Raw genomic sequence first — 26,269 nt, forward strand, 5'->3', positions numbered from 1 at the left:
CTTCCTTTCTAAATTTTGACTAACCAGTCAATTCTTTATAGGAAAAAAGGTTAGCAAAGCAGCAGCAGTTGAAAGTTCAGAAGAGGAAGATGAAGAGTCGGAAGAAGAATCGAGCGATGAGTCAGAGTCTGAGGAAGAAACTTCAGAAGAAGAAGAAGTTCAGACGAAAAAAACCAAACCAAAGGTGGGTATGTCGTATGCAGTCAGCCAAAGGTTTTATTCACTATTTTAAGAGCGTCAACGATATTGAAGTTTGCTTTTCACAATTACAATATAGAGAGTGGAGAGCAATATAATTGATAGCTGTTAGAAGATATATGTGTGTAGTCAATTGACCGATTTTTTTATCATTGTTGCATACAGAACAACATTTTACCAAGAAGAATAGAGCTTTACCAGATACACTTTTCCTGTACAGTTCATTTGCCAAATGATAGACCCCAAAATTTTCATTGATTGAAGGACAATCTGAATTATTTCTTCATCATTCTAGGAGACAAAGAAGAAGTCTGATGGTAAAGATTTTACAAGGAACAAGTCTTCATATGACCAACTTCTTGATATTGATTCAAGTAAGTAATTTTCTATTTAGTTAATAATATAAGTCATCTTGCCTAATTTCAATTTTTTGTATCAAAACGGCGTTTCATTGCTTAACGTTATGTACTTATAGACTTAAGTTTTGCAGTTTTTTGATTTAATTTACACATGAAAAACTTCCATTAGGAGACGGATTTCTATATCCACTGCTGTTCATTGCAAGATTTTTAATATAGATTCTGGCCTAATGCAGTTTGGATTTTAATATGGATCCTGGCCTACTTGTTTAATTACAAGTAAAAGCACAAACAAGCCATCTCGCAGAGTCATTTCGTCATGGTGAAATACACCACAATTTTCGCATTCAAAAAGTCTGGAAGGCGAATCATTTATGACATGGCATTCTACGCTTACTGCCAGTTGACAAATGCATTAGATTGGGTTCTGGAAGTAATTGATTTTTCGCCAATTTTGCGTGTGTAAACATGACTAAATGTAAAATTGAGTGGAACAAGAAAGTGGATAAATTCAGTTTTAAGATTAAGGATCAAGCTGCTTAAAAATTAATAATCAGGTGTAAATAGAGAGAAAAACATGAAATTTGAGAAACATGCTTAATTAAGATGATCTGGAATGAGCCGGAAATTGGAAAAGATTCTGTTTACTCCATCAAAATCTTCATTTTCAGCCAACTTATCTGGAATTTTCCTGGCAAAGTTTATTCATTGTTTATGAAAAAATACACAAACGGACTTTTGGATTCGTTTGCAACGATAATGCATCTTCATTTACCTAGAAAATCTTTGTTTTTTTCCTTTATAAGAAACGATCAGATCTTCGGCTGTGGACCAAGCTTACTTAGTCTTTGTCCTGGGGTTATATGAATCTATTCCTGAAAAGTGGAACGAACTTCCCGTCCTTTTTTTCATGAAATACTCTCACTGATTATTTACAAATACCACTACTCTGGATAACATAACAACCGGGAGAAGGAACTGAACGTGCAAGATTATCTTATATCAATGATACCTCCCCTTTTTCAACCATTCTTGTATTATCATGTTTTTTAAATCGTCAACTATTTTCTTTTGTATTTAGCCGCCACGTAAATGAGCGTTGAATCTAATGATATGATCCAAAATATTCGGTGTACAAAAGTAAACATTTTAAACACAATTTTCAAAGGCTGTTTACTGTGCTTGCCAAAAGAACTTGGAACATCTAAGCAGTTTCAGTCAATTCTCGATCTGTTTTTACTTCACCCCTTTACATCATAGCCATAGCTTCTAGAATACAAATTTCGTTCAAATAGTGTATTTCTATGAAGAAGAATCCATTTTTGTTTAAAAGGGAGAGGGGAAAGAAATAAAATTTGAATGACAAAAATACTATTGGTGTTGCAAGACTTTTGGCAGGTTCTGTATTATAAAAAGCTGTCAGCATTTAATTAGCCAAGAAAGAGCTGCGTTCACAATATTTTTCTATACTTCTAGCTGCATTTCTTTAGTCTTTCTTGTGATGTTTGTTTAGTAGCTGGCAACGAGTCCTGCCTTTTATTTAAGTAACAAGTATTTAAACTATTCTCACGTAAGTATGTTTCCTTGCAGTCGGAGATCAGCTCCCGACTATTGACAGTACATCCACTGACATGTTGACTCCATCTCTTTCTTCGGAAATGGAAGCTCTGTCATTGACGTCATCAAATGCCTACTCGATAAACCCTCAGGTTTGATGGTCCTTATTTTGTAGTGTATGCTTCTTCTCTTCTAGCAGCCAACATTTCTCTAATTAGATAGAATAATTAAAAGGGAATTTCTCTTAGCGATCCGTCTGCATAGATGTAAATAGGTTTTTGGCTTATTCTCAAGAGTTTTCAGAGTTTTTTTACCAGGATTAGAATTTTGTTATTGTATAAGTGAAATGTATGCTTTAGTTTTTAGAATGTTATTGTAGTTTGGTGTGTGTCTGTTCCTATCTTAAATATGATAAAGTGATACTTGCCATTCAAAACTCCAATCGAGATTCAATATCATTTTCATGTTTACACGTCCCTTTGCTTATACGTGTGCAAGATGCTTATGCCTTTTTTGCACTTAAGATTAATTCACTTGGAATTGCTAATATGATAAAACACATTGCACCGCCAATTTTTTAACTCGCATCTTAGGGTGTTCGACTGCATAATATTTTTTAAGTTTAAAAGGGCAATTGTGAGAGAACTTTGTTAAAGGCAGTCTGTTCCCTATTGTGCTCAATTTTATTTTCATGGGAGTGTGATTCACGCACCATTGAGCTTGACCGATAATTAAACGATTTAAACCAATCAGAGAAAACTTTGATTCCAGAGTTTTTTAACCAAAAATGGCTGTGTTCCTATTGTAGTGAAGCTGTGGCTAGAAAAATTTGGTTCCCTGTTTGGTTTCTGCGACAGACATGTCAACAGGGAAAAGAAATGCTTCCATTATCATCATTAAATTCCAGTAATTAAATCTGCTTGCCATTTCCGATATCATTTTGCTCGCAGGTTCAAATGTCATCCACTACCGAAGCTAGGCCAGCCAAAGCTAGCAGCGTAATCCGTTAAGGCGGGATAAGCTTTTGTCCATATTAGCCAATCACTGAGGGGACAAGTTGCCTTTAAGATATAAATTTTAAGGAAAGCACTCACATTGTCCTTTAGAAGATGAATTTTGTCTAAAATTTTACAAATAAATAAATGAATAAGTAAACAAATATAGAGATGAATAAATGAGTAAATAAGAATGACACCTGATTAGCCGAATGATAGAATAGACAGATATTCTCTGTCTCAACAAAATTTGATCTTCTCTTCTTCAGCTTCTCTTCACTTTCACGATATGGTATCACTTTTCTAATTGATTCAATATTTGATTCTTTTGCAGACTACAGATGTGCAAAAAACATACGAACTCTTAAATCGAATAGCAGGTGAAGGACTCAGCATCGAGTACAGATTCACGAGAGCTCCTTGCATTTACTCAAATTCTATGGTCACTATTGAATTAATTCTTAAGAATACTTCTGCAAAACCGATTCAGAAGATCTCGGTTGGAAGTAAGGTTTGTGCCTTGCAGATATCTGTTTATTTTGTTAATTAAGCTTTTTGAATTTGAGCTATGTCATATCTTATGCTGCACTATTTTAGAGCGGCATTGGAAGAGTAGATATTGTAAAATCTTTAACAACTTTTGGATTGCGTGATTTTAAAAAAACATAAAATAGTGAATACTATTACACTTATTTCCGTTAAACTTTTCCGACATTTCACACTCTGAAAATTGTTTGACGAAATGCTGTTTTGGTATGCAGAAAAAAATTTGATTTTTCTCATTTTGATAAATGGTTTACCTCAAGATGAAGATTTGGAAATATGTCTCATGTTTTGCTTTCTGGATACTTTGATAATTGGCTCATCCAGAAGTGATGTTACCTCTTTGTTCATTTTATTTTCAGAGGCTTTCGGCCGGCCTACAAATGCACGACTTTCAGGAAATAGGTTTGTAATCTGCATTTCTTGCTCAAAGAGTTACTTTGAAGTAATTTCTTTTTGAAGTAAAATCACATTAAACATCCTTTCTTCTTCAGCTGTCTTTGTATAATATAGAAGAATATTTCTAAACATTTAAGCATTTATTCTATATCATAAATTTTCATCTTTATTGCCTATCTTTGAAATTTGAAATCAATTTACTATAGGCTACGAAGTTGCTTTATATTAGCTACGCATCCTTATTCTGTAATCTGTTTTATTTTTAGACGTGCTCAATACCTCACAAACCCTGGCAGTATCCATTGGCATCGATTTTCGTGACACAACTCAACCTGCCAATTTTGATATTTGGTATGCCTAAGCTTGTGCATTCGGCAAAGTTTCCCCATGATATTTCTCTGTTTTGTATCTCTCTTCGCAATGTTCTTGTAATCATTAAATGTGGTCATATTTCTTTGCCTGGTAATGAAAAATATTCAAATGTTGCTTCCACGATTTGGAACGTTTCCAAGTTGGCCAATGCAGATTTAATTTCTTCCCCCATGCTCCTACAAACATGCTGATGTTTCATGTTTTAGTCGACACAGCTCTACCTCATTCAAAGGAGCTGCATCCCTCATTTACAAGTTACCACAAAGTATTATTTGCAAGTTTATAAGATATATCGAAATTTTTTTGTATTGCCACCCTGACATAAAATTCGTGCCGTTGTATTAAATTCTATACCCCCAATTTTTGTAGAAATTCTAACCTCGTGTACACAGAAAATCACCTGAATAGTTGACCTGTCTTTTCAGCACAAATACTCGAAAATTTGCTGTAACAGTCAAACCTCCTGTTGGCGAACTAGTTCAAAGAAATCCGATTTCTCAGGACGAATTCATATCCGAGAAAGGTAGGACATATGTTGCTTTTTGCATAGGCTGTCGGGAGCCAAAACAGTTTTAAACCTATAATGGATCGATCGGATTACGATCTTGAAGATCTGAGAAATGACCTCGCCGTTTGTACCTGCTCAGTCAGATATCCCTGCTATAACATACTGGTGTTTAAAGATGTGCTGAATTTTAAACTTAAGCAGAGTGGTGTCAATTCAATTTGATGTCGGCTCCCAGTTACAAACAATTTAGACTTACTCCCGTCACGACCTTTACACATCTCTTGTTACTTAAGTATTGTGAAACACAGTAAATTGTGAAGCGCACTTGAGGATCGCCTTGGTTTAGAATTTTAATAATAATGATTGCTCTTTAAAAAAGGCCCTCCCTTTTATGTAATTTACTTGAAAATTAAGAATTCCCATCTCAGCAAATATTCCGATGGACTAATTCAAGAAATTAAGAATACTGCCATACTCGATATTATTTGTTAGCATGGCCATGCTACTATAATGTAGATTTACAACGTTTATTAGCCGTAACGATAGGAGCTATCAATTACGCTATCTATTGTTAATTAATTGTAATAATTTCTTTAGTGTATATTTGCCGTAACCAATATATATTTAATTTTTTCCAGCGAAGCTAACTGGAATGACTGAAAGCTGTATATCAACTGTGGTGGCTGATGGACTCAAAGACGCAAAAGCTTTAATTTCTAAAATCACACAAAATATTAACACTGCGCTGGTCCCTTCAACTGAAGATCTTGTATACAGGTGACAAATTCACTCCAATAAGTCTGCTACCCTTGCAACTGTCAATTTTTACCGATATAGCTGTCTGGTTTTCAAAATATGTTTATGCTCCTATAAACTTTTGATTCAAATAGCCCTTCTCCGCGTGTAGAAGATTCCATTAAGATTAGAAGGGCTTTGCAATAAGGTCTTGCTTTTTTCCTTGTTCTTGCTGCGTTGACCTTCATTTTTGGCGTTTCGCGTTTCTATGCTGTAATATGTTCTTTAAGCCAATCACGTGTTTTTTTTGAGAATGGTGAATTCTGCAAACGTAAGCAGTGTCTGACATTCAGTTGAGGTTTCTGGGCTACACCTTGATTCACCAACAATTTTATAAATTTTGCAAAACCAAATCCTTTAACTTCCAGAGGTAATTCCAAAATGGCTTTGAAAAAAGCAAACATTTTACAACATACTAGAAGCTTTTTCGTCTGACACTCCTCAGAGCATAAAACATCAGAATCAGGGTCCGAAAGAACACGATAAAAAATATTTACACAGTTGTGGATCGAAATAGGCCAATCAGAAAAACGCAAGAACAAGACCGGTATAGTTGACCAATCAGTGCCGCGAGCCTAATAAAAAATTACCACTGGAGTCCAAGAGAGAAAACGAACTCCTTCTGTCTACACAAGGGCGGCTTTTTGGTTTGTATGTAGATCGACTCCAAAACTGCTAGATGGAAGGACGTCCTGGCTCTGCCAATTATCCGAAACATGTCGTCATTATAGAGTTTTGCATAATCTGGGTTGTCTAAAAGATGTTGACCGATGACAGAATCATTTGTTTTAACAGTGTTTCTAGACCTACAAGATCGAGGTATTTCCCTTTACCTTACCGAGAAGTATTTGCTTTTTCAGGTTCGCTGCGAAGTTGATTTCTTCGAGTACCCTTGTGCTTCTCACGATCCAACTCTCCGGCGAAGACAACACTGCAAAGATCATCGTTAATTGCGAAAAAATCAGTATTACGTCATTGTTGTCAAAGGAAGTGTCCAATATGATCTCGTAAACCAATTATCTGAGGTAATCAGATAAACAATAATTTCTATCGAAACTGTTTAGAATTAGCAGAATTAATTGTTACAAAGGGAATTTATTACATAAGAAGAGCTATTTTTTGCAAATGTAGTTTTTTTAAAAGGTGTTTTTTCTTTAACTAACAACTCAGTTTCATAGTTCGTTATTGTTTATCTCCTTGTACAGTTATCTGGTTTGTATTTCTAAAATTGTGCGAAGTTGACGCCTTTCTTCCTATTTCTGCAAACTGGAAAAGAACTGGTCGCATATTGCAACATATTTCACCGATTAGGGTCCATTGCACAAGCTACATTCACCAAAATTTACTTATTCATAGCTGTCGCTTCTGCGGATGAAAAAAATTTAATCTAAAAACTAATAAACGAGAAACAATCAACTTAGTCAATGTCATATTATTCTGCCTTAATTATTCCACTGGTCGGCTCCTTATTCACTTGACTTCCTTATTTCTCTAATTTCGTAATGTCGCCTTATATTGTCATGTCATATAGATTTTATATTTCAAAAGCGTCAGCAAGAAAATATTACTGTTAGCCTTGTCATATCGTTTATATCCAGTTAGCAAAATAGCTTGGAACGAGAAAGCTAGTGTTTTTTTTCTTTTTAAGTTATAGGGCGTAATTTTTTTCACGTAATTTCGGCGAGGCTTACATGAAAATGGGGATGAGAAATAAGGGTAGTATTGATCCAACAAAGATCCACTGTCTTTTTCTGAATGAAGCTAATATTAATGAGGTAGATTATGAGAGATAAACAGGGGTGCCGCCCTTAAAAGTTATGAAAGGGTCTGTACTGTAGGCAAATTCAAAGGCCACACCCATGATTACACCCTTATCACACCCAATATACTTGGATTTGTGTTATAGAAATCTGCTTGTATAAGTTGTGTGTAGAAATCATTTAAACTATCCGATGACACAAACAGATTGATAAGCAATTGCTCATTCATGAGAAATCGATAGTAAAAAAAAGGATTGCCAACAAAGAATTCGTCCAACAAAATGAGGACCCACTTGCTGAGCCCCCCTAAATTTCCTGAATTTTAACAAAGTGGCTGAGCCCCCCAGGCACTACTGGGAAGAAATGAAAATAAAGTTGAACTTTGAAAACGATAAGTTAGAAGACTGAGAGCTTCAAATGGTTCAGCTATCAAGGATCTGAAAACATGCGTTTAGCTTGCGTTTGAAAGTTCTCATGCATATTGCTGATTGTGGGATGATTTCAAATTAACATAGTTTTGATCCTTCGAAGCTAATATCTTCATATGGATTTTCTTGGAATTGGGTGTGTGACTTGAGTTTAATTGGTTTATATTAAAAAACGGCTTGTTATCAAAGGAATTCTGTTCCATGGATGCTACAAAAAGAGAGATGTCAGGTGCAAGTTAGCCGATTAAAGTATGAACTTTTTCACCAAATCTAAGCTGAGCATAGATTCGACATTAACGATAATGATACTTGATGCTCTTTAAACATAATCCATAACTACATGAGCTGTCAAATCACACAAGCTCGTTTTTATTTTCCCTTGCTTTATACTTGCCGTATTTTAAAGCTATGGAAGGAGATCCTGGCACTAAATATGAGCGTCGTAAGACTTAAGCAGGTAAAATTGAGACAAAATATCCTATGCCTTTATAGTTTTATCAACTGTTCAAGTAAAGATAGAAAGCTTAGCTACCAGTTTCCTTAACGAACAAAGTTTCCATATCTTGTCAAATTTTGTTAGACATTTCCCCTATATAACTGACCATTCTGCTTCAATTGTTATAAGTTAAATAAGATTATATCGTTTCATCGAAGATAAAGCCAGACCGAATGCAAAGAATCATTTCCAAATTAAGTTATTAGTAAAAGTTGATGATAATAAATCCGTTTTAACCACTTACCAAATTTTAATCCAGTACAAAACAGAGACAGGATACTATAATTTACTGTAGAGTTTGCAAAATATTTAGGAACGAAGCCTTTAAATGGACGAAGGGCCCATTGAAAGAAACCTAACGTATAGATATATGATTGAAATAGGCACGAAATAGCGGAAACATGTCATACTGAAGTTTTCTAATTGTGTGATAAAAATGTATTTTCTCCGTTTAGCAAGCAGTATCTCGATGCCATTGCAAAAGGTATTAAAACCCATTTTTGCAATGCTGATTATCTGCTTAATTTAAATTCATTCAACTCTTTCAGAAGTCAGTAAGAAAAGTACTTTGCAATTCATTTCAATTTAGGCATGCAAAAACGAGCTGTTGGAATAAGTGGTCACATTAAAGGCAGCATATATTTAGATCGTGGTGTTCTTGGGTGATTTTCGAGTCTTTATTTAGTGCAACAAGTTATTGACTTTGAATACAGGACAAACTGAACGGACAGGCAGTTAGAAAAAGAGAGAGGGAGAGAGAAATGGAGACGACTTTAGCAGCAAAAGTGCATTATTGAATTATGAATGAAACCAGTTAGAAATAGCATGATATTACAACCCTTATTATGACAGCAAATATCATTTCCCTAATCAAAAGCCAAATTGATTCTTCTAAACGAGTTATTATCTGGTTAAAGTTCTATGCGTTAAGCATTTTTCAAAATTCATTACCCTGAAATCAAACACCATGCACAGATTATTATAAAATATTTCCTATAACGTATCTCAGAAATTTTTTATGACTTATTATGATCTCCAAACAAATTGACTTTGAGATAAAAATCAAATGTATACAGCCGTAATGATGTTCACATTCAATTAGTAAGATATTTAGGTCTATATTCGAGTATTGCCTTAGGTGTTAAGTATTCAATAATTTTCGCCATCTAAGAGCAAAGATTTTATCAGATTAATAAGACTTAAACTCATAAACTTGGGTCTTCCATAGGTGATTGTAGCAAACCAAACCTTCACCAGGTTTGTTGGTTCTTGCACAAAAGTTAACTTGTGGTATTGCAGATCATACTACAAAAATTGTCAGTGATACCCAGTCCTCTTTCAACTTTATCTCAGCAATCTCTGTCAGGTGGAGTCTCGTTTTCACTTTATGGTTTGAGGCTTTTGGCTAGCCGGTACCCACTTCCAGTCATTATACTACATACCCTGGAGAGTTCAGAAATATAACAAGAATTGTAAAAATTGAAATGCAGCAAAACACTATCAAAAGGCATTTGTCAAATGTCATTGCTACAATACGCCACTCTTGGCGATACTTTTCATCCCGTTCCTTTTGCGACAATTTTTCGATGATAATATCAAGCTTTTTCGCGATGATTCCAGTTTCAAACATTCCTTCGTTTCTCGCACTTGCAGTGCTACCTGCACCGTCCATCAAGTAACCCTTCTCCTTTCGTCGATTCGCCATTCCATTAGAAATGGCTCTTTTTGGTCCAGATTGCTGAATGACCGCGGCGTTATTATCAACTCGTAGATCGAGTCTGCCGTTACTTTTATTGTTGGATAGGTACACTAGTTCGACGTGTGGCCGAACGCTTTCGTCGCTGTTACGAGCAGTTTTCTTGGATCTCACTTTCAGTTTATATGACAAGTTATCTAGTACGTATTTACGCATCCACTGCGGCATTGGTGGATCAGTGGACTGTTTGTGGTAGAAGCGAATGACAACACAGAGGCTGACAATCATTAGCACCATTTCAACCATGGCTGCATTGAAGAAAATGCCGACCAGTGGTATTACTTCGCTTGTTGGTGGTATCATCTCAGCAACCACTAGCATGAACACTGTCATTGCAAGCAGCAATGTGATTGCCAAAGATATTCGCTCACCTAGAAATTTAAAGCGGATTAGTATAAAGTGATCGTGTTTATCATTCCTATACATAATACATTAACAAACATTAGCAATACAGTAGAAACCTGCAAAGGCATGGACTCGAAATTATTATAGTGAGTTATCTATAAAGGCTGCATGCACATTTGAAGTATCAGCATCATATGTTGTATTTATAATGGGCCTAAATTATTGGAATTTTTGGAACTCTCTTTTATCTAGAATGCAGCCTATGCTGCAGAAGTCATTCTATAGACATTTAATGGCTGCTTGTGCATTCATCATTTCTTTTATAATTTCTTTTGCTTTATATCGATTTCATCGAAAACAACGTGACACTTTCAAGTCACTTGCAGGAAAGATGTCGTTTGTACTTGATTCCAAAAATTAAACCTCGTATAAAAACCTTTTGAGAAACATAAAGATTGAAATTTATAATGGTGTCTGTCAAATGAGAATCTATTCAAGCGGCTTAAAAGTTTCAAACCAGCTGCTTTTTATGCAGGTTTCTACGGTAGTTACCAGCCAATTTGATCTTAATGCCCGAGAAGTTGGGAAAGTTCCAGATGCAAAAAGTTAGAAGAAGATTGAATTTGTAGAAATCTTTTTATCGTATTTCTATCAATTATTCCCAACTCATTATTCCTTTAGCTGAAATGCTGCCACCAGGTGACAATTCAATGTTGAAACAACCTTTTCTTCAAAACTCTGACGTACTATTATCAAACTTTGATTTGCTTTATTTGTCTTCTTGATATAACACCTAATTTTAGCCAGACACATTAAGTCTCTGACAGTAAAGGTTGATAATATTGACCATGAAGAGATGAAGATCTAATTTGGCTTGATATGTGGTTTCTGCAATAATTTCTTCCCAGATTTGCTTTTAAATGATCGATTATAATAAAAAAGGTCTTATGATCTCAGAATTTTGGCCAACACAAAAATCCGCTCGAAGAAGCTTTGATAAAATGTTTCGTTATTGTATTTGATGCATGCTTGTATCTTGCACATTTTTCAGATATTTAAAAAATTAATCGATATTTAGATAGAATTTTCAAGGGATGCAAGAAATGCACCGTATGCTGCGGCTGGTTTTGTGCTTTGATTTATAGAAGAATATTTGTTATGTAAAAATCTTTCGTCAATGCCATATTTGTCTTCTCAATTACCAACCAGTGCCTTATGTTCCAACCTTGATAATGTATGACGTCAAAGGCACTATAAACAATAGTTTAGGCTTCTTTGCTTTCTAAACTGAGGCGAGGCCTTTGTTACGTAAATCGCCACAAGAAGCATTTCCAAAGGGAAAGCCTCCATTATTCTGCTTGCATGAGATCGACCGATAGAATTGCGTACCAAATTAGTTTCTCGAGCTTGTTTCAGTAGGTAAGGAATATTTGTCATTGAAAATTTTAATGCCATTGTTTTAAAGGCAATTAGAAATTCGCAAATTTTATAAACACGAGCAGCTGTCTACAGCTGTTCTGTTTATGCCTTTTTTTGAAAATGTTTGTTTGCAAAAATCAGGTATTTTGTCAGCCCAGCATCTTTCCAGCTTTGTGCTTTGAAAAAGTGAATTCAACGACATAGTGAAATCACTATTGAATGTTTAAAGGTTCCACCCACGTGATAAGATTTAGATTTATCAAGTCTTCTATATCTTTACTTATTCACGAGGAAATGTGAAAAGACGAATCAATTTTTTGAAAATGATCTATTAATATGGCTTGATCTTTATGGTTTTCTCACTCTTCTAGAAAAAGTTCTATTTGATACCTTGTAGTGGCTCAGTTTTCCCAATCATGTAAGGTGATTGAACTAACTTGCTCCAGAAAGGGTTGAATCTCCAGATTTCTATGTTTGGTCTTCGACCACGATGACTATTCTATCCTTGGGCATGATCTGCTTTTACAATGGGTTTTTGAGTTAATGCTATCCAGCACTTTAACTGATATCTGGATTACAAGTGCTGCAAACCAATTTTACTGTCTCTCAGCTCTATTAAAACGTCCCACAAGTATAGCGATCATGGTCTTAAACAATTACTAAGAACAATTCTTCAATTTACGAATAACCCTATTTTTGATTAAGATCTTGTGTCAATGTCAAATGTTTATATAGCAGTCAATAAAAAAGCTGCTCAATTAAAGAATATCTCCAAAGAAGTCTTACTATTCAATTTGTGGCCAATACACTATTGTGCAATCTCACTCATTCCACATTGTTGCAGCACTAGAGAATGTATATTTCTCAATGTGTTTTCTCCATTTTCACTTTAAAGACCCCTTCTTTTGATTAAGAAACACCCAGAATAGGATTTTGATTTTTGCTAAGTCATCAAGGGGAGTTGGTATTTGTGATGCATTCAGCAGAACAATACTTTCTTAGATCAAATCCTTTTAGTGACCAGATTATATCTGGAATAAGTAATGTATTATATTTAACATCAGGACCATAAATTCCAGCGAAAACCATAGAACTTTCGAAGTATTTACACCAGATGAAGCCATATTCATCTTCTGCCAAAAGCCTTAGTACACTTCACTAGATGCTTGCAAACTGCCTAAAACATTTCATCTCCCTCTTTGCATTTCATCTACCTCTGCATCTTATCTCCCTATTTCCATATCATCTCCCCCCCTTGCATCCCATCTCCCCCTTGCATCTCATCTCTCTCTCCCTTGCATCTTACTCATCTCCCCCTCCAATAGATGTTGCTTTATATCATTTTCGGAGCTCACTGTCATCACTATTTGCAAAACAGCAAGACATGTCAACTAACTCTTCAAATAACAGAATTATGTCGATCTTTCCAACTGCAGATTTTGTCAAAAGACCATTTTAGAAACACAAACTACCCTGTATCAAAGAAACGACTGTCATTACTGCTGGCTTTATGTTTTTAACTTTTACAACGACATGGAACGCAAAATTTTCTGTCTATCAAAGTATGAGCCATTGGTGGATCATTAGCAAATGTCTCTTACCTGATTCTGCTGGTAGAAGAAATGACAAAATTGTCAAGGCGCACATGAGCACCATTGGGAAAATGAGGTTTGTCAGATAAAACAGAGATCTTCTTTTCATGATGAATGTATATGTGACGTCAGGGTAATGTTCTGGACAGCAAAAGTACTTCACTTCATTTCGAACAGCTGGAACATCAACGAGATGCCACTCTGCATTTTTCAAGAATTTAGCTACAATATGAATTATAATCTTATAAATGACAATAAGCGAGCTAGAGGCATTCAGTGAAGAAGACAAGGGTGAAGATAGTAGCAGCTGTGGTTCGCTACGTCAGTATCTTAAAAAGTCCAATGCAGCCGATGTTGCCAAGGAACTATAAAAAGATATGCTGATTCGATAATCTGTGACACTGACAAGGAAAACATTGCCAAGCCAAAAGCTGAATCCAACTTAACAGGGCCTGGCGATTGCCGGCATAATTTCATTAATAGGAAAGTTGCATGTCAGTAAATTTCGACAAAAGTATGTAAGATCTCGCAAAAAAAGTGTCACCGCTTATTCTTACATAAGTCAGCTTTCTCTGCCTCCTTTGCAAGATTCAGGCGAAACCCATCATATGTCCAACTACCAAACTTTAGGCTGCAGCTTTGCTCGTCAAACGGAAAGTATTTCACATCGATCTGGCATTTGCTTTTGATTATGACGGGAGCCAACCACACACTATTACCATTGTGCGATAATATCACGCGAGTGTTTAATCGATCGAAGTTGCCTCCAAAGGTTATGTCGGAATCAGCACTAGAGCAACAACAAATCATGAACCATAGTATCAAAGATCAAGGCTAAGAGCTTGTTAATTATTTTATGATTATGATATGATTGATATAAATTATTAATGTGTTAAGAAGAGAACAGTAAGGGCCATGTCCCTACCCCTTCTTATAAGTCATACTACCATCACAGAATAAAGATTCTGTGCTACCATATCACAACAAATCATACATTAAAGGCAATCGAATGCTACTCTAAGGGGGCTGCAGCCTTCTGTCAATGAACACTGGCCAATCAATGAGCGAAATACCTTTCGCACGTTTATTGATTGGCCAATAGCTGATTGACAAATGTCTCAATCAACTTAAGTTTCTATCGATTTCCTTTAAAGCATTTGATTAACGCTGGTGCCATTCAAATTTATATGCCCGCCTAACAAGTACGAGCCCTGTATCACAGACCGTCAATCAAAGTTTGTCTATGGTATGTGACCAATCAAATCACATGGATTATCTATTGTTCTGTAGGGACCTTATATATGCCTATAAGTATTTAGTCGGTATATTCCTAGAATCTTTTCCAACACCAATTTTAACGTACTGCCATCGAGTGTGCATATTTATTGCTAGATTGACAGATAGACAGGCAAGGCTTTGATAAAAAAAGTTTAAGATAGTAAAAGTTTAACTAACTTGTTGTATAAAACAATGTCTGGTAACCATAACTTCTTTGGGCGTACGTTAATACTCGAAATGTTGTTGAATCGACTAGGATCCCATGCTAAAAGAGGGTTTTTCCATTTCTGTAAAAAAGGTAGAGATATTTTTACCTGTAAGCAAAGTGGTTTTAGTGAGACATGTTTCACACTCTCAGTATCAAAATTGTTTACGCTGGAGATAAAGTTATTTGGTTCTAAGAAATGATACAAATTTAACGACTCAAGAATCATTATGCACATGGCCTCAACGTCTTCACAGATTTGTGAACCTCTTATTTGCAAAATTGGCTTCTGTTCTTGAATCTTCTTTACTTGTTTCTTATTACGTACTTCTTATTCAATTGAACAATGATTTTTCGATGTATTGCTTCACCATGTGCTTTATGCATAAGTGTGTAGCAAAAGTGTTTGATGCTTCTGTAATAGGTTAATTTTATTGCGTAAAAAACTATAGATTTCCATACTGTTGAAGAAGGTTTTTGCTGCTGATTATGACAAATATGTTCAGGTCACTGTGCCTGTTAAAGTTTTGACTGACACATAAACGTCTTTTTAAACAAATCTTTTCGATCTTCCTGAACTCATTGTTGTGACCCAGGTTGAATTGGTCCCGTAACTGTAAAAATCTTAGCTTTAAGGCTAAAGAACGCTTTTGACACAAAGCACCTGACATGCTGACGCGCTAGCAACACTGTTCTTATAAACATTGCCATGGTAGCATCTTCACAAGTTCTTCTTTGCCGGATATCTCACTTCACTGACTAAATCATGTTTTGTTTTTTACAGCTTCATAAACAGTAAATGCTTTTCATGTTTTTCTTGGAGTTCATTAATAAGAAGGTTGCATTGACCTTATGTTTAGATTCTCTTGTTCTTGATTTTTGCAAGTTTCAATGCAAATCACAAAGTTTAACATTCAAAATTTGTAACCTTTGTTTTCATTACACAGAAGTTAGGCCGGCAGTAGCACAAGTTGAGTCTATATAATTACTTTGTCGAAACGTTAGGGAGTTTATGGTCTTGCCGAGAAGCAAAGCTCTCGCTGTTCCATTAAGTATAATTTCCTGCTTCAAATCATTTTGGATTGTGTTGCCAAACGAACTGATTTGAAAAGCATTTTGAAGGCTCAAAACAAATTTAGAAACAGTCACAGCCCGACAAATTGACTGAGTCTTGAGCTGCGAATGTCACAACTTAACTAGCAACGAGATAAAAACAAGATTTTTCAATTGGGAAGTACACATAGTTTCCGTGCAACAAAATTTGATGTCTGCAAAACTAGCCGTTTTTATTCATTTTTAATCAAATACATTAGCTATAGCTAGGCAGAGTAGATCACTCATTGAAAAGCCGTGGTTCTGCTAGGTCGTCTCCATCCGCATAATAATATTGGTCCACGCCTTGAGCGATAAAAAACATCTGCCACTAGTTGGAAAACGTGTCGACGTCATGTTTTCATATGCACCCTGTTAATACAAAGTACATCATCATTCAAGTTTTTTACAATAAATCAAGTACCTGTCTCATCCAAACGCTGACTGTAAAAATTTGATTTTTTTCATCCTAAAAAACAAAAAGGACAGTTTAAGGAAGGAACTCATTCTGCATTAAAAGTATAAAACCTTGGTCATGGGTACTGTATCTGGTCGAGAAAAATGCATTTAAATTTCTTGCAGAATTTTATAAGTATTATTCCTTAACCTCCAATTGCTTGCAAAGCGAATTTGATTTGAGAGCAGATGGAAAAATTCTGTTTTGTGAATGAAATTCATCCTAAACCTTGTTAAAATTGCTTGCAAAACTAGTTTATTTGGGGCAGATGAAAACATTTTGTTGCAAAGTCAATTTCACTCCTGATGTTCTTGAATTTGTTTGCAAAGCGAGCTTGATGTGGGGGCAGAAAGACAACTTTGGATTGTGGGTTAACTTCGCCCTGGACGTGATTTCATTAATGAATTAAAAGTAAACTTGTTGTTTACTTTGTTGCCAGTTAACTCGTGTTGAACTACTTCCCTATTCATTTCTATACAAAAAAATGTACACAGAAGCATCCAAACAGTTTTTAAAGGGAAGAAGAGGAGGCAAAGCCCCGAGAAGCAGTTGAAATAAGCAGAGGAATGGCAGGTCCTGTCTGTAGGAGGGGGAAGGTGATAGTGCGGTTTGCTCGTGAAATTTTCTCTTGAGATTTTTATTCGTTAATGATCACTAATACATTTATTTCCAACCATATCACTTGGACACATCAAATAAACAACATAGAGTGTGAGATATAAGAAGTTGGTATGGTTAAATTGAAATCAGTGTATAATCACCTTAAATATCTAGCTTGCATAGAGCTACCTCAATCACATGATTCGCCAATCTCAGATATTGACATCGGGTTCTTAGTGGGGAGAACACTATTGCAGTTTTCATAGTTGCTAAACACAGCGAATATATAACTTTGCTGCATTTCAATGCATACAACAAGAAAAACACTCACAACATCGACAATCTGGCTTATGGTGATGCCCAGTGTGACGTTGACGGCATCTGAATCCTTGAGCACTGGTCTAGCATCCGAATTGTAGCCATTAAAGAGATGTTCCAGTAGTTCAACTTCTGCTTCACTCGTCAGGCAAACTGTAAGAAGTAGATACAAAATCAGCCTAGACATCATACCATGCACGTTTTTGAGATACAGCGGCGCAAAGTCTAATTCTCTTAGATCTGCCTCGGTGTCAAGATTGCTTGTTGGTTTCCTTTATCTATAATATACTTTTCGTGATAGTATGCTCCAGTTTTGTCTATTCTCAAGAACTCTCTTTAAAAGACCATGGTTCCATTCATGACCAAACGTAAACCGAAGCAAATGCATGCCTTTTTGTGTTCACCAACCAAAAGTTGAAAGTCATATCCAATAAATTTCTTTCACATGTCTAAATGCCGCATGCAGCTTCAAGGGTCAGCTTGCAAGCTACATGCTTGTGTGGGTTGCATTATAAAGCTAAAACATTGATCAAATCAAAAATTCATAGGGCCTTTTCTAGGCGCACACAGCGTTTTGCCATTACTTTTCACAATTTCAATTGAAACAAACATAGCCAAGAGTTTTATTAAATTGTGAACTTTTGCAGTTGGGAACGGGTGAATTTTGTAAAGTGGTTAATTGTTTTCGAGTGTATTCTTTTCAAATTCTTTTGTCTGGCAAGAACTTGTCTTAATTAGTTGCATTGCGGGATCTAGCCTTGAAGTGTATGTGAACAACGTAAATTTAATGCCTAACAAATTGTAAAACACCTTCGATTTCGGATATGCAAAGCAGAAACAACGTACTTTTTGTTGGTGATCAGTGGCGGTAAATACCTGTACACTAAACAATAGTCATAACATTTGGCGAACATGTAAGGCTTTCAAGAAAACGTTGAAGTTTTAAAGATAGGATAAAAAAGATAACAAGAAAGTTACTATGATGATATTCTTTTCCTTTTTGGCAGAACATTATATCAACACTTGTAAACTGACGTTGAGCTATATCTTTATTTTAAGGAAAAGCTCTTGAGGGTTTCATTCGCGACTTTTTTGGTAGATTATTCTTTACCATATTCGCTTTTTCAGAAGATGCTATCTTTTCTTCCTTCCTGGAAAAAATCTGCTTTGCTGACAAGGTGTTGTTTCTTGGCAAAGATGTGCATTTCCTTATACTTCGAGGAGATTTTTTCCTGCATCAAAATTTGATTCAGTATGAAGAAATATCCGATTACATTATAATCTTTCTGCATAATATATACTTTCTAGGGAAGAATCCTTCTTTCTTCCAACATTAATCTTCACATGAATTGATATAAAATTTACCTGGTGAAGAGATATGATTTCATAATTAGACGTTGTATTGATGAAACTTTTAGCTAGACAATGCCACAGATAGATGTGTTCGCTTTTTTCATACTAAATATGCCAATAACTATATTTTGTAACAGTCTTATTTTCCTATGACAATAAAAGAATCTTTGCTGAATTTCCCACTGGCACGGGTTTTGGCCAACTATTGGCAACATTATTAGTCATAACAGCTTCTTTAAATATTTGCAACTTGATAGATATCTTCAGAAGCTCTTTCTGGACTCGATTTCTCAACTCATTCTATATGTAAGTGAAGATATATAATGTATAAGGAATATGTCAATGTCTCGTGTGCTCAATCTATATCAATATCAATGTCTTTAGTGACACACTTAAGATATGAAAATAGCGTTGGGGTTTTTCCTTTCCACCTAGCTTTCCTTTACCAATCCAGTTGTATTTCAAATATTGACATTATTACTGTTATCAGTAATTGATTATTTCGATGAACAAAGCTACTATTGGTAGATCTGATGAATTCTTTACATTAAAACGCAAATTAGATAATCAAATCAATCCTTCGTATGAATTAAGAAGTATTTCCGTGCTCAATTAAAAAATCTCTAGCATGAAACATCTTGCTTTTTCATTGCAGTTCTCTTATACGTTATCTAAGTTGCTCAATATACATTCTCTATGCTGCATACATGTTACACTTTGAATTACCTACATGTTCGGAAAGCTCTTTGGAAAAGCAGGTTCTCGTGGCAAAGTGGCAAAGTGCCAATAAGCAAAAAAAGATTTGGTTGTGTTGCGAACACCTTATTGAATTCAGTAAGCAGAAATAGAAAAACACTTCAGAGCTTGCAAAGATTGACAAGATAGAATTCTGCAATTTCTTCATCGTTTTAAATTAGATGGAATTAAGAATAGTTACCATGAACTGAGAGCTTTTTAAGTTAATCAGGATCTGATAGACGAGTCTAGGAGAACTGATTAGCTAGCATCATATTGAAAACATTTTATGACAGAGGTGGTGGGGAGTTGGACAGTAAAAAAGGGATAGAAAGATGTACTAAATCACAATATTGACATTGGAATAATCAAAGCCTTATTTGTGAAGAAGGAAATCAAAAGAGACTTCTTGACAACCTTGTAGAGCTGGTGAAATCGTGGGAGCTTGCCATTTTCTACTTGTTTCTGATAGTTTTTTGCCAAAACTATCATTTTTCTTATCATAGCACTGAACATTCAGAGGCGTAGGAACTGGCGGGTGGCACGATTGGAAAATCTTTTCAATTGCCATATCAGAAGATTTTCCAGCTGCAGTGCCCTTTTGTCATAGCTTCTTTGTAACTGGGAACCATAATAGGCACTCTTCCAAAAGTTGTGCCAAGGAACAGATTAACCAGGGGCTGTGGGGAATGTTACAAGCCCCAATACTTGTGTATTCTTCGGTTAATTTTTCTTTGATTCGGTAAAATGCATTTTTTGGTAGAAGTAGTAGCAAAAAGATGCAAAAATTATTGTTTTATCTTCTTATCTTTTTTATCTTAAAGTTAGAATTTGAATTTTAAAAATGGGCACTTCCATTATTTTCCAGACACATGAAGAATGTGGCACCAAAATTCAATCACTGTCTAACACACCACCCCCAATCCCTGCTGCTTAAATCCGTCCCTGGTTGTGCCGCCAAAGTTATAAATGCTTCATACGTCACTAAGGCCCTTGCTCCCTGGACTCTTTGGCTGTGGATCTCCCTTTGTACAAGGCCGAGTGATAAAATGAAGTGGAAGCAAACCGAATCATAGATAACGTCCACTAATCCTACAGAGTCAATCTAGACAGTAACGTGTTAATTTTAAATTGACAGGTAAAAATCACTGCTTGATGTTTTAATAAAAGATCAATTTTGCTAGATGTGGATTAACAGGGTAGATTCTGGAATAACAGTATCAATCTTTTGCCCAAAATTCTAAATGACTGATTGCTCATCTGCATTTTCACTCCCTTCAGCGTTCTTCTGGAGCTTGAACCTCTATACTCCTGACAGTTGAAATGCAGACGTTTTTTCACTTTATGGAGATTTTAGCCACATAATGTGGGTTTTAGATGGCAGATGATGATCGATGTATGGAAGAAATTAAAGAAAAGCCAATAAATTGTCATTAACTTATTTCAAAAATCCTTTCAAGCTTGTTGCTTGTATTGGCTTTTCTGGTAATTTGTGAACCAAAATTATGAATTCTATCGGATGAAAATGAGTCTCCATTATCAATCTTGGATTAAGTCAAATTAGAAACATTTATTACATTTCCGTGCTGAGGAACATCAATAGCCAAACACAAAAAAGAGCGGATTTTTAGTTTGAATGGTGGCTCTTTTACACATTAAATTTACTGCGTGGTTAAGGCAATTTATGATCTTTTCATTGCTAAATAATATAATTCTATATAATAAATGTATGTATGTCCCTGCTACTTACATTATATCAAAAGTTAATTTGTTAATGTGTCTTTTCATTTTGATTGGTGCGGGCTGCCTGAGGTGTAGGTTGTGTCGAATCTAGCTTGTTCTTTCACTTGCAAGGTCTTATCTATCAAGTTTGTTGCATTGACCACATGACGTCATGACAATTTTGGTGCTATATTCGTCGTGTGGGTTTGATGTGCGGATTTTATCAACGCAAACCCCTTTGTGCACGAAAGAGGAGTTCATTCTAAAGAACAGGGTATATTACAGCATCCACATGTCAAATGCTACACTTGCAGAAAATACTGGAGTACACTTTACATCCAAATACTTTTAATAGAATATAAATGTTTGTTCTACTGCTCTTTAACTGGAGTCGAGAAAAAATGGCGGTTACAAGACTAACTACATTGAGAAGGTCGATGAAACGAAGGGAATCAAACTACCCTTTCAGGCCAAACCTTGTTTTCATACTTTCCTTAGAAAATTTTGAAAGGTTTCAGAATTTGGCAAATGGAAAGATAAATGCCCTTTTGGCATCACTTTCAGCTTACTGTTATTTTTTGCACCAGGCCAAGCTGTGGAGCAGACTCTGTTTACGTTTGGACGCCATGTTTTCTCTTTCAAAATAACTTTATTCGTGGGAAACTTCTGAGGAAAATATATTTTATCCTAAAGATTACTGCACCCCATGACTGCAAAGTTTTCAGACTTTTCTATTTGCAAAAACTGTTGTTGAAATAACATTATCAGCCATGCTCAACGTGATTGAATATAATTGATGCCGCGCAAACGCATCCACCAATGAAGAAAACTTCGTTGGCCTTCACGTAATTCTATGCCTAAAAAGCCAGAGTCTGTGGTCTATGTAGAGGTACGAGGTTCATGTGCAAAATTCTCTCGTCTAGGTTCATTTGCAACTTTGAATAGATAGTTTCATAGAAAAATATCCGTTGCCTGATGGCTTTAGGATATAGGAGACCAACATTACAGGAAATAGCATCAAGCATCAATTTTCCGTAGCTCGCGATTTAGATTTTTTAAGACAAATCTAACAAAAGTGAAATTTTCAAACAGGATTGTAATAGGTAAGAGAATTTCGACACAACTGCGTATGGTTCATTGTCATTTAAATATCAAGTTTTTCTTCACTTAACTCGTGTGTAGTCTGTCCTCCAAAAAAAACTCGTCAAACTTGTGCATGCCTGGAACACTTATGTTATGTGAAAAAAGCCTTCATGCATTGAAGCAAGTTTAAAACACGATTTAATCAGACCAAACTTCAGGTGAATGATATCAATTTTGGTAAGGCAATACACAAATTTTAGAGAAGGATTGCGACAAGCTTTCAGTTGTATTGTACTTTCAGAGCTCAGAAAGAGCAGAAAATAGTGCAAGCGAACGGTTGAAAAGTTTCTGCTGGCTTTCAGACACAATAACCTGTATACAGTCGTATGTTAAAAATATTAAAAAACGTCTTTCAAACAATACACGACCTGAATATTGTATGCTTGAGAAGCGCTCATCGAAGCTGACAGCTTAATGGCGAATACCATGCAAGCTTTTGTGACCGTCATACAATCACTACTAAAAACCTTAGAAAATTAACGTCAGTTTGCAAAGGCGACTTCAAACAACTTCCCGAGTTAAAGTGCAGGCTTTTAGTTGCTTATGTTAAATTTTCATAAATGCTTTCTGAGATATTTCCTAGTGTAAAAATCAGTCTTTGGAGAGAAACAATAACAATTGTCTTGTATTTTTCAACTTTTGAATTAGAATAAAGCACGGTATGCTTAACCTAAAACAAAACTTTAGCCTTTGAAATACCCCTTTGTGTTGCGTTATAGTGTTTTTAAGTAACAGTAATGTGAGGGCAAGAATTGACAAACAGAATGAGTTTATATCATGTATGTAAAGAAAATAATCTTGTTAAAGAAAATAAATCAATAATAGCATATTTATAACATTTTGATTAACAAAAATTTCTAAACCACATCGTCTTTTATAGCAACATAATAACTCTTCTAACTTTCTTTCTGCTATTGCGTAAGGATTTGAACCAGCGATACCATAGCAGTAGCTACTTTTACCAGTAGGTATAGCATTGTTGTCAAATGCAAAAAGAAACAAGAAAAGTTGCTTTTAATTATTCCTAGCTTAACTTACCAGAAGGCCAATGGATAAGTGCAGCGAGCAGCGCGATAAAAATAATTATCACTTCCATCACCGTGCAGATTTCCTTTTCACGTCGCGGTCTCGTTTATTTTCTGTTAATCTCTTCGAGTTTCAAGAAACTACGTGGACGTTGTTCATCGATGCAGTGCAGTATCTGACACGACTTAGAATACGAGAGAAGACGGTACTGGTTTCCTGTCGAAACCTTTCGAAGTTTCCCTTTCATAAAACAAACATATCATAAGCGTAATAAGTCGAGCTAAATTCATGCTGTTTGCTTTGCAAGAAGCCTGGGTCCACCTGTGAGCTACGTCGAGCTGCTTTATAATTGGTCTAATTGAATCGTAAAGACGGATCTTAGATTGTCCGTTACCAGTCTTAACGTCAATTGTTTAACCGATAAATGTGTGTCTCTCTGTTAAAACTCCTTTGGTTCAGCATGCCGATCTGTGTAATAAAGGTCGTAGCCAATCGGAAAGCAGTGAAGTGGAGTTCGGATGGCAACAGTACATTATCAGTACCTGTTGTTAACATAAACAGACCTGTGAAGACAAGGTGTGTCGTTTAAGAAAAAACGGGATTCCACTTGGATATTTTGACCGTAGGAGAATATATCCAATTTAAATTAGGATGTGAAAATGGGAGCCTTAATTGCAATCTTAATTTTTAATCACGCAAAGACCAAGACCCTTTTACTAAGATTTTTTGCTCGAATATCTTCGTGCCTTTTGAGCAGTGGCAACGGAGTTAATTGTTATCTCCAATCCATTCTTGCCTTGTCATTTATCCAACAGTACAGGGTATTATGCATTTATAAACTTTCTCCTTCTTCATTATCACCTTGATATTATTGTGTTATCCTGCTTGTCGAGTCACAAAGGACATCTGCGAAGTCCAGCCGCTGTTGCCCTATCATCCTTTTCGATTTTATTATAGAAAAATATAAACAACTGTCTGTTTACAAATAGGTCGTGCAAAAACACACAGGAAACGTATTGTTTATTCTTAACGCAATTATTCGATTTCTTGATTGGCTTGTAAAAGATCTGCCCTCGTCAAAACTCAATTCACCTCAAAAGTACCGAATTAGCCCAGTGTGAACATTTTCAATTACACCCTGGGTTTTGGCAATCACCCCTGAATCTTGTATATTACGACATTCAAGATTAGGGTGACACCGAGGGAGAAATGAAGTTGGTGCCTGCATTCTTATGTAGATATAATTGTTTACATAGACGATATGTTTAATAATTTGAAGGCTTAAAGTCGAATTGGGTTGTAAACATCTTTTATACTAACACATACTGAATAAAAGAAATGGCTGAAATTGAATGCATTACATCATTTTGTAAATCAATTAACAAATTATTCATTGCTTCGTAGATCGTGTCATCTAATCGAAAGCAGACGTGTGATTGCCTTTTGCAGGTCTAGTTGCGAAGAAATGCTTAATAAGGCTGTCCAATCTGAATCTATAATTAAACATTAATACACAATCCTTGACACAATTCACGACTTAGCTCTCTGAAGACTATGTTTATGGAAATGTTTACAGCATCGTTTCACTCGCGGTATCTTTTTAGCGATTCTATTCCTTTGAAATTCTAACTGTGCCGATACACCACATTTGGAAAAATTAATTCCACTAAGTGCTTTTTAATGATTGTACTTTCCAGAAAAAAACATCACTGCCTTTTTTGAGAGAGTTTTGTTTTTCTTTATATCTTCCTTGCAACTATTTTAGATCCAAAGATGTAAGGGGGAAAGAGGCCTCAGTTAATCATGTCCCCCACTTTTTCAAGCTATTTTTGTGCCTCTTTTTGTCAAAAGGAGCCCCTTTAAAATAAGCCCTCTTTTATCGAGAAAACCTTTTGACGTGTTGGAATTTAAATAACTTTTTCAAAGCAATGGTGGTTCATGTTCTAGCAGCAATAAAGGGGCGTGGCTAGCGGGGGTGGTGTAGGGAGTGTCTCCTTATCAAATCTGCATTACTTTGTCGGTAAATCTTTAGTCAATCTACAAAATCCATGGTTGGAATAGTTTGATAGGTGGAATAGTACCTAAATATTTCTTCATCTATATGTTCATAGGAAAATGTTTCTGTTGATCACCCTGAATCCCCTGGTCTGGGAGGTCAAGCCACGCTGCTGAACAAAAGTGACTATCGATTGCATCCCTTGTAATGATGAAATTGTGGTTTTCAGACAAATCAAAAGGCTTTATCTTTAAAGATTTTCCAGCTGAGAGGCTCCTGGACCCACTCTCTTTTTCAACCTTTCTGTCTTTGCTAACCATCGAGCATTATCATCCGCTTGGAACTGAGTCATTGGTTAGTTTTATTAAGGATTCACGGACATAAACAAGATTTTGATATAGCCTTTGGCAATATTGTATTGTTGTTTTTCAAGGTCAATTGGTAGCCATGCTTATCATGCTCCCAATGGCATGCTTATCATTGTAATTTTGTTCTTGTAAAATTTTCCTTTTTTGATTGTGCATAAAAAAGGAATACAATTAGAATTGGGCATTGGGTAAAATAGAAATTTACACGGCAAAAGTCTCCTTTATCCTCTTTTTTCTCCTACTTCGTGAATGTGGAAAGAGTTTTGTAAAGGATATTACATGATTTATTTAGTGTTAGTTGTTTCAATGATGGAAAGCATTTATTCAAACAAATATGAAGCAATTTCAAAAAATTTGTAGTTAGATTTTTGAATTATTTTGAATTATGGGCTGCTTTGATTTCTTCCTGAAGTGAGGTGCAGATTTTTGACCATGGATAAAATATGATTTAGAT

The 26,269-nt window shown here is 35.6% G+C and overlaps 2 protein-coding genes across 2 annotated transcripts in view; one reads left to right on the top strand and one right to left on the bottom strand.

Moving 5' to 3' along the window:
• The window catches only part of LOC135687750 (AP-3 complex subunit beta-1), a 21,335-nt gene extending 14,598 nt beyond the window's left edge, over positions 1–6,737 (top strand). The window contains exons 22-30 of the mRNA XM_065204389.2: positions 42–184; positions 494–572; positions 2,148–2,266; positions 3,444–3,620; positions 4,015–4,057; positions 4,318–4,402; positions 4,849–4,946; positions 5,570–5,708; positions 6,587–6,737. Of these exons, the coding sequence (XP_065060461.2) occupies positions 42–184; positions 494–572; positions 2,148–2,266; positions 3,444–3,620; positions 4,015–4,057; positions 4,318–4,402; positions 4,849–4,946; positions 5,570–5,708; positions 6,587–6,737 (1,034 nt within the window). The remainder of the gene's footprint in view (positions 1–41; positions 185–493; positions 573–2,147; positions 2,267–3,443; positions 3,621–4,014; positions 4,058–4,317; positions 4,403–4,848; positions 4,947–5,569; positions 5,709–6,586) is intronic.
• On the bottom strand, positions 6,619–24,605 carry LOC135687751 (neuronal acetylcholine receptor subunit alpha-10). The gene is made up of 7 exons (XM_065204390.2): positions 23,464–24,605; positions 17,486–17,625; positions 16,522–16,566; positions 14,978–15,087; positions 14,080–14,312; positions 13,532–13,744; positions 6,619–10,537 (listed from the first exon to the last, which is right to left on the bottom strand). The coding sequence occupies exons 1-7, from the start codon at positions 23,519–23,521 to the stop codon at positions 9,840–9,842; spliced, it is 1,497 nt and encodes a 498-aa protein (XP_065060462.1). The 5' UTR covers positions 23,522–24,605; the 3' UTR covers positions 6,619–9,839.
• Between the last annotated feature and the right edge of the window lie 1,664 nt (positions 24,606–26,269).

This window comes from Rhopilema esculentum, chromosome 20 (assembly GCF_057945365.1).
Source record: "Rhopilema esculentum isolate cy_ngs chromosome 20, ASM5794536v1, whole genome shotgun sequence".
Lineage (NCBI taxonomy): Eukaryota > Metazoa > Cnidaria > Scyphozoa > Rhizostomeae > Rhizostomatidae > Rhopilema > Rhopilema esculentum.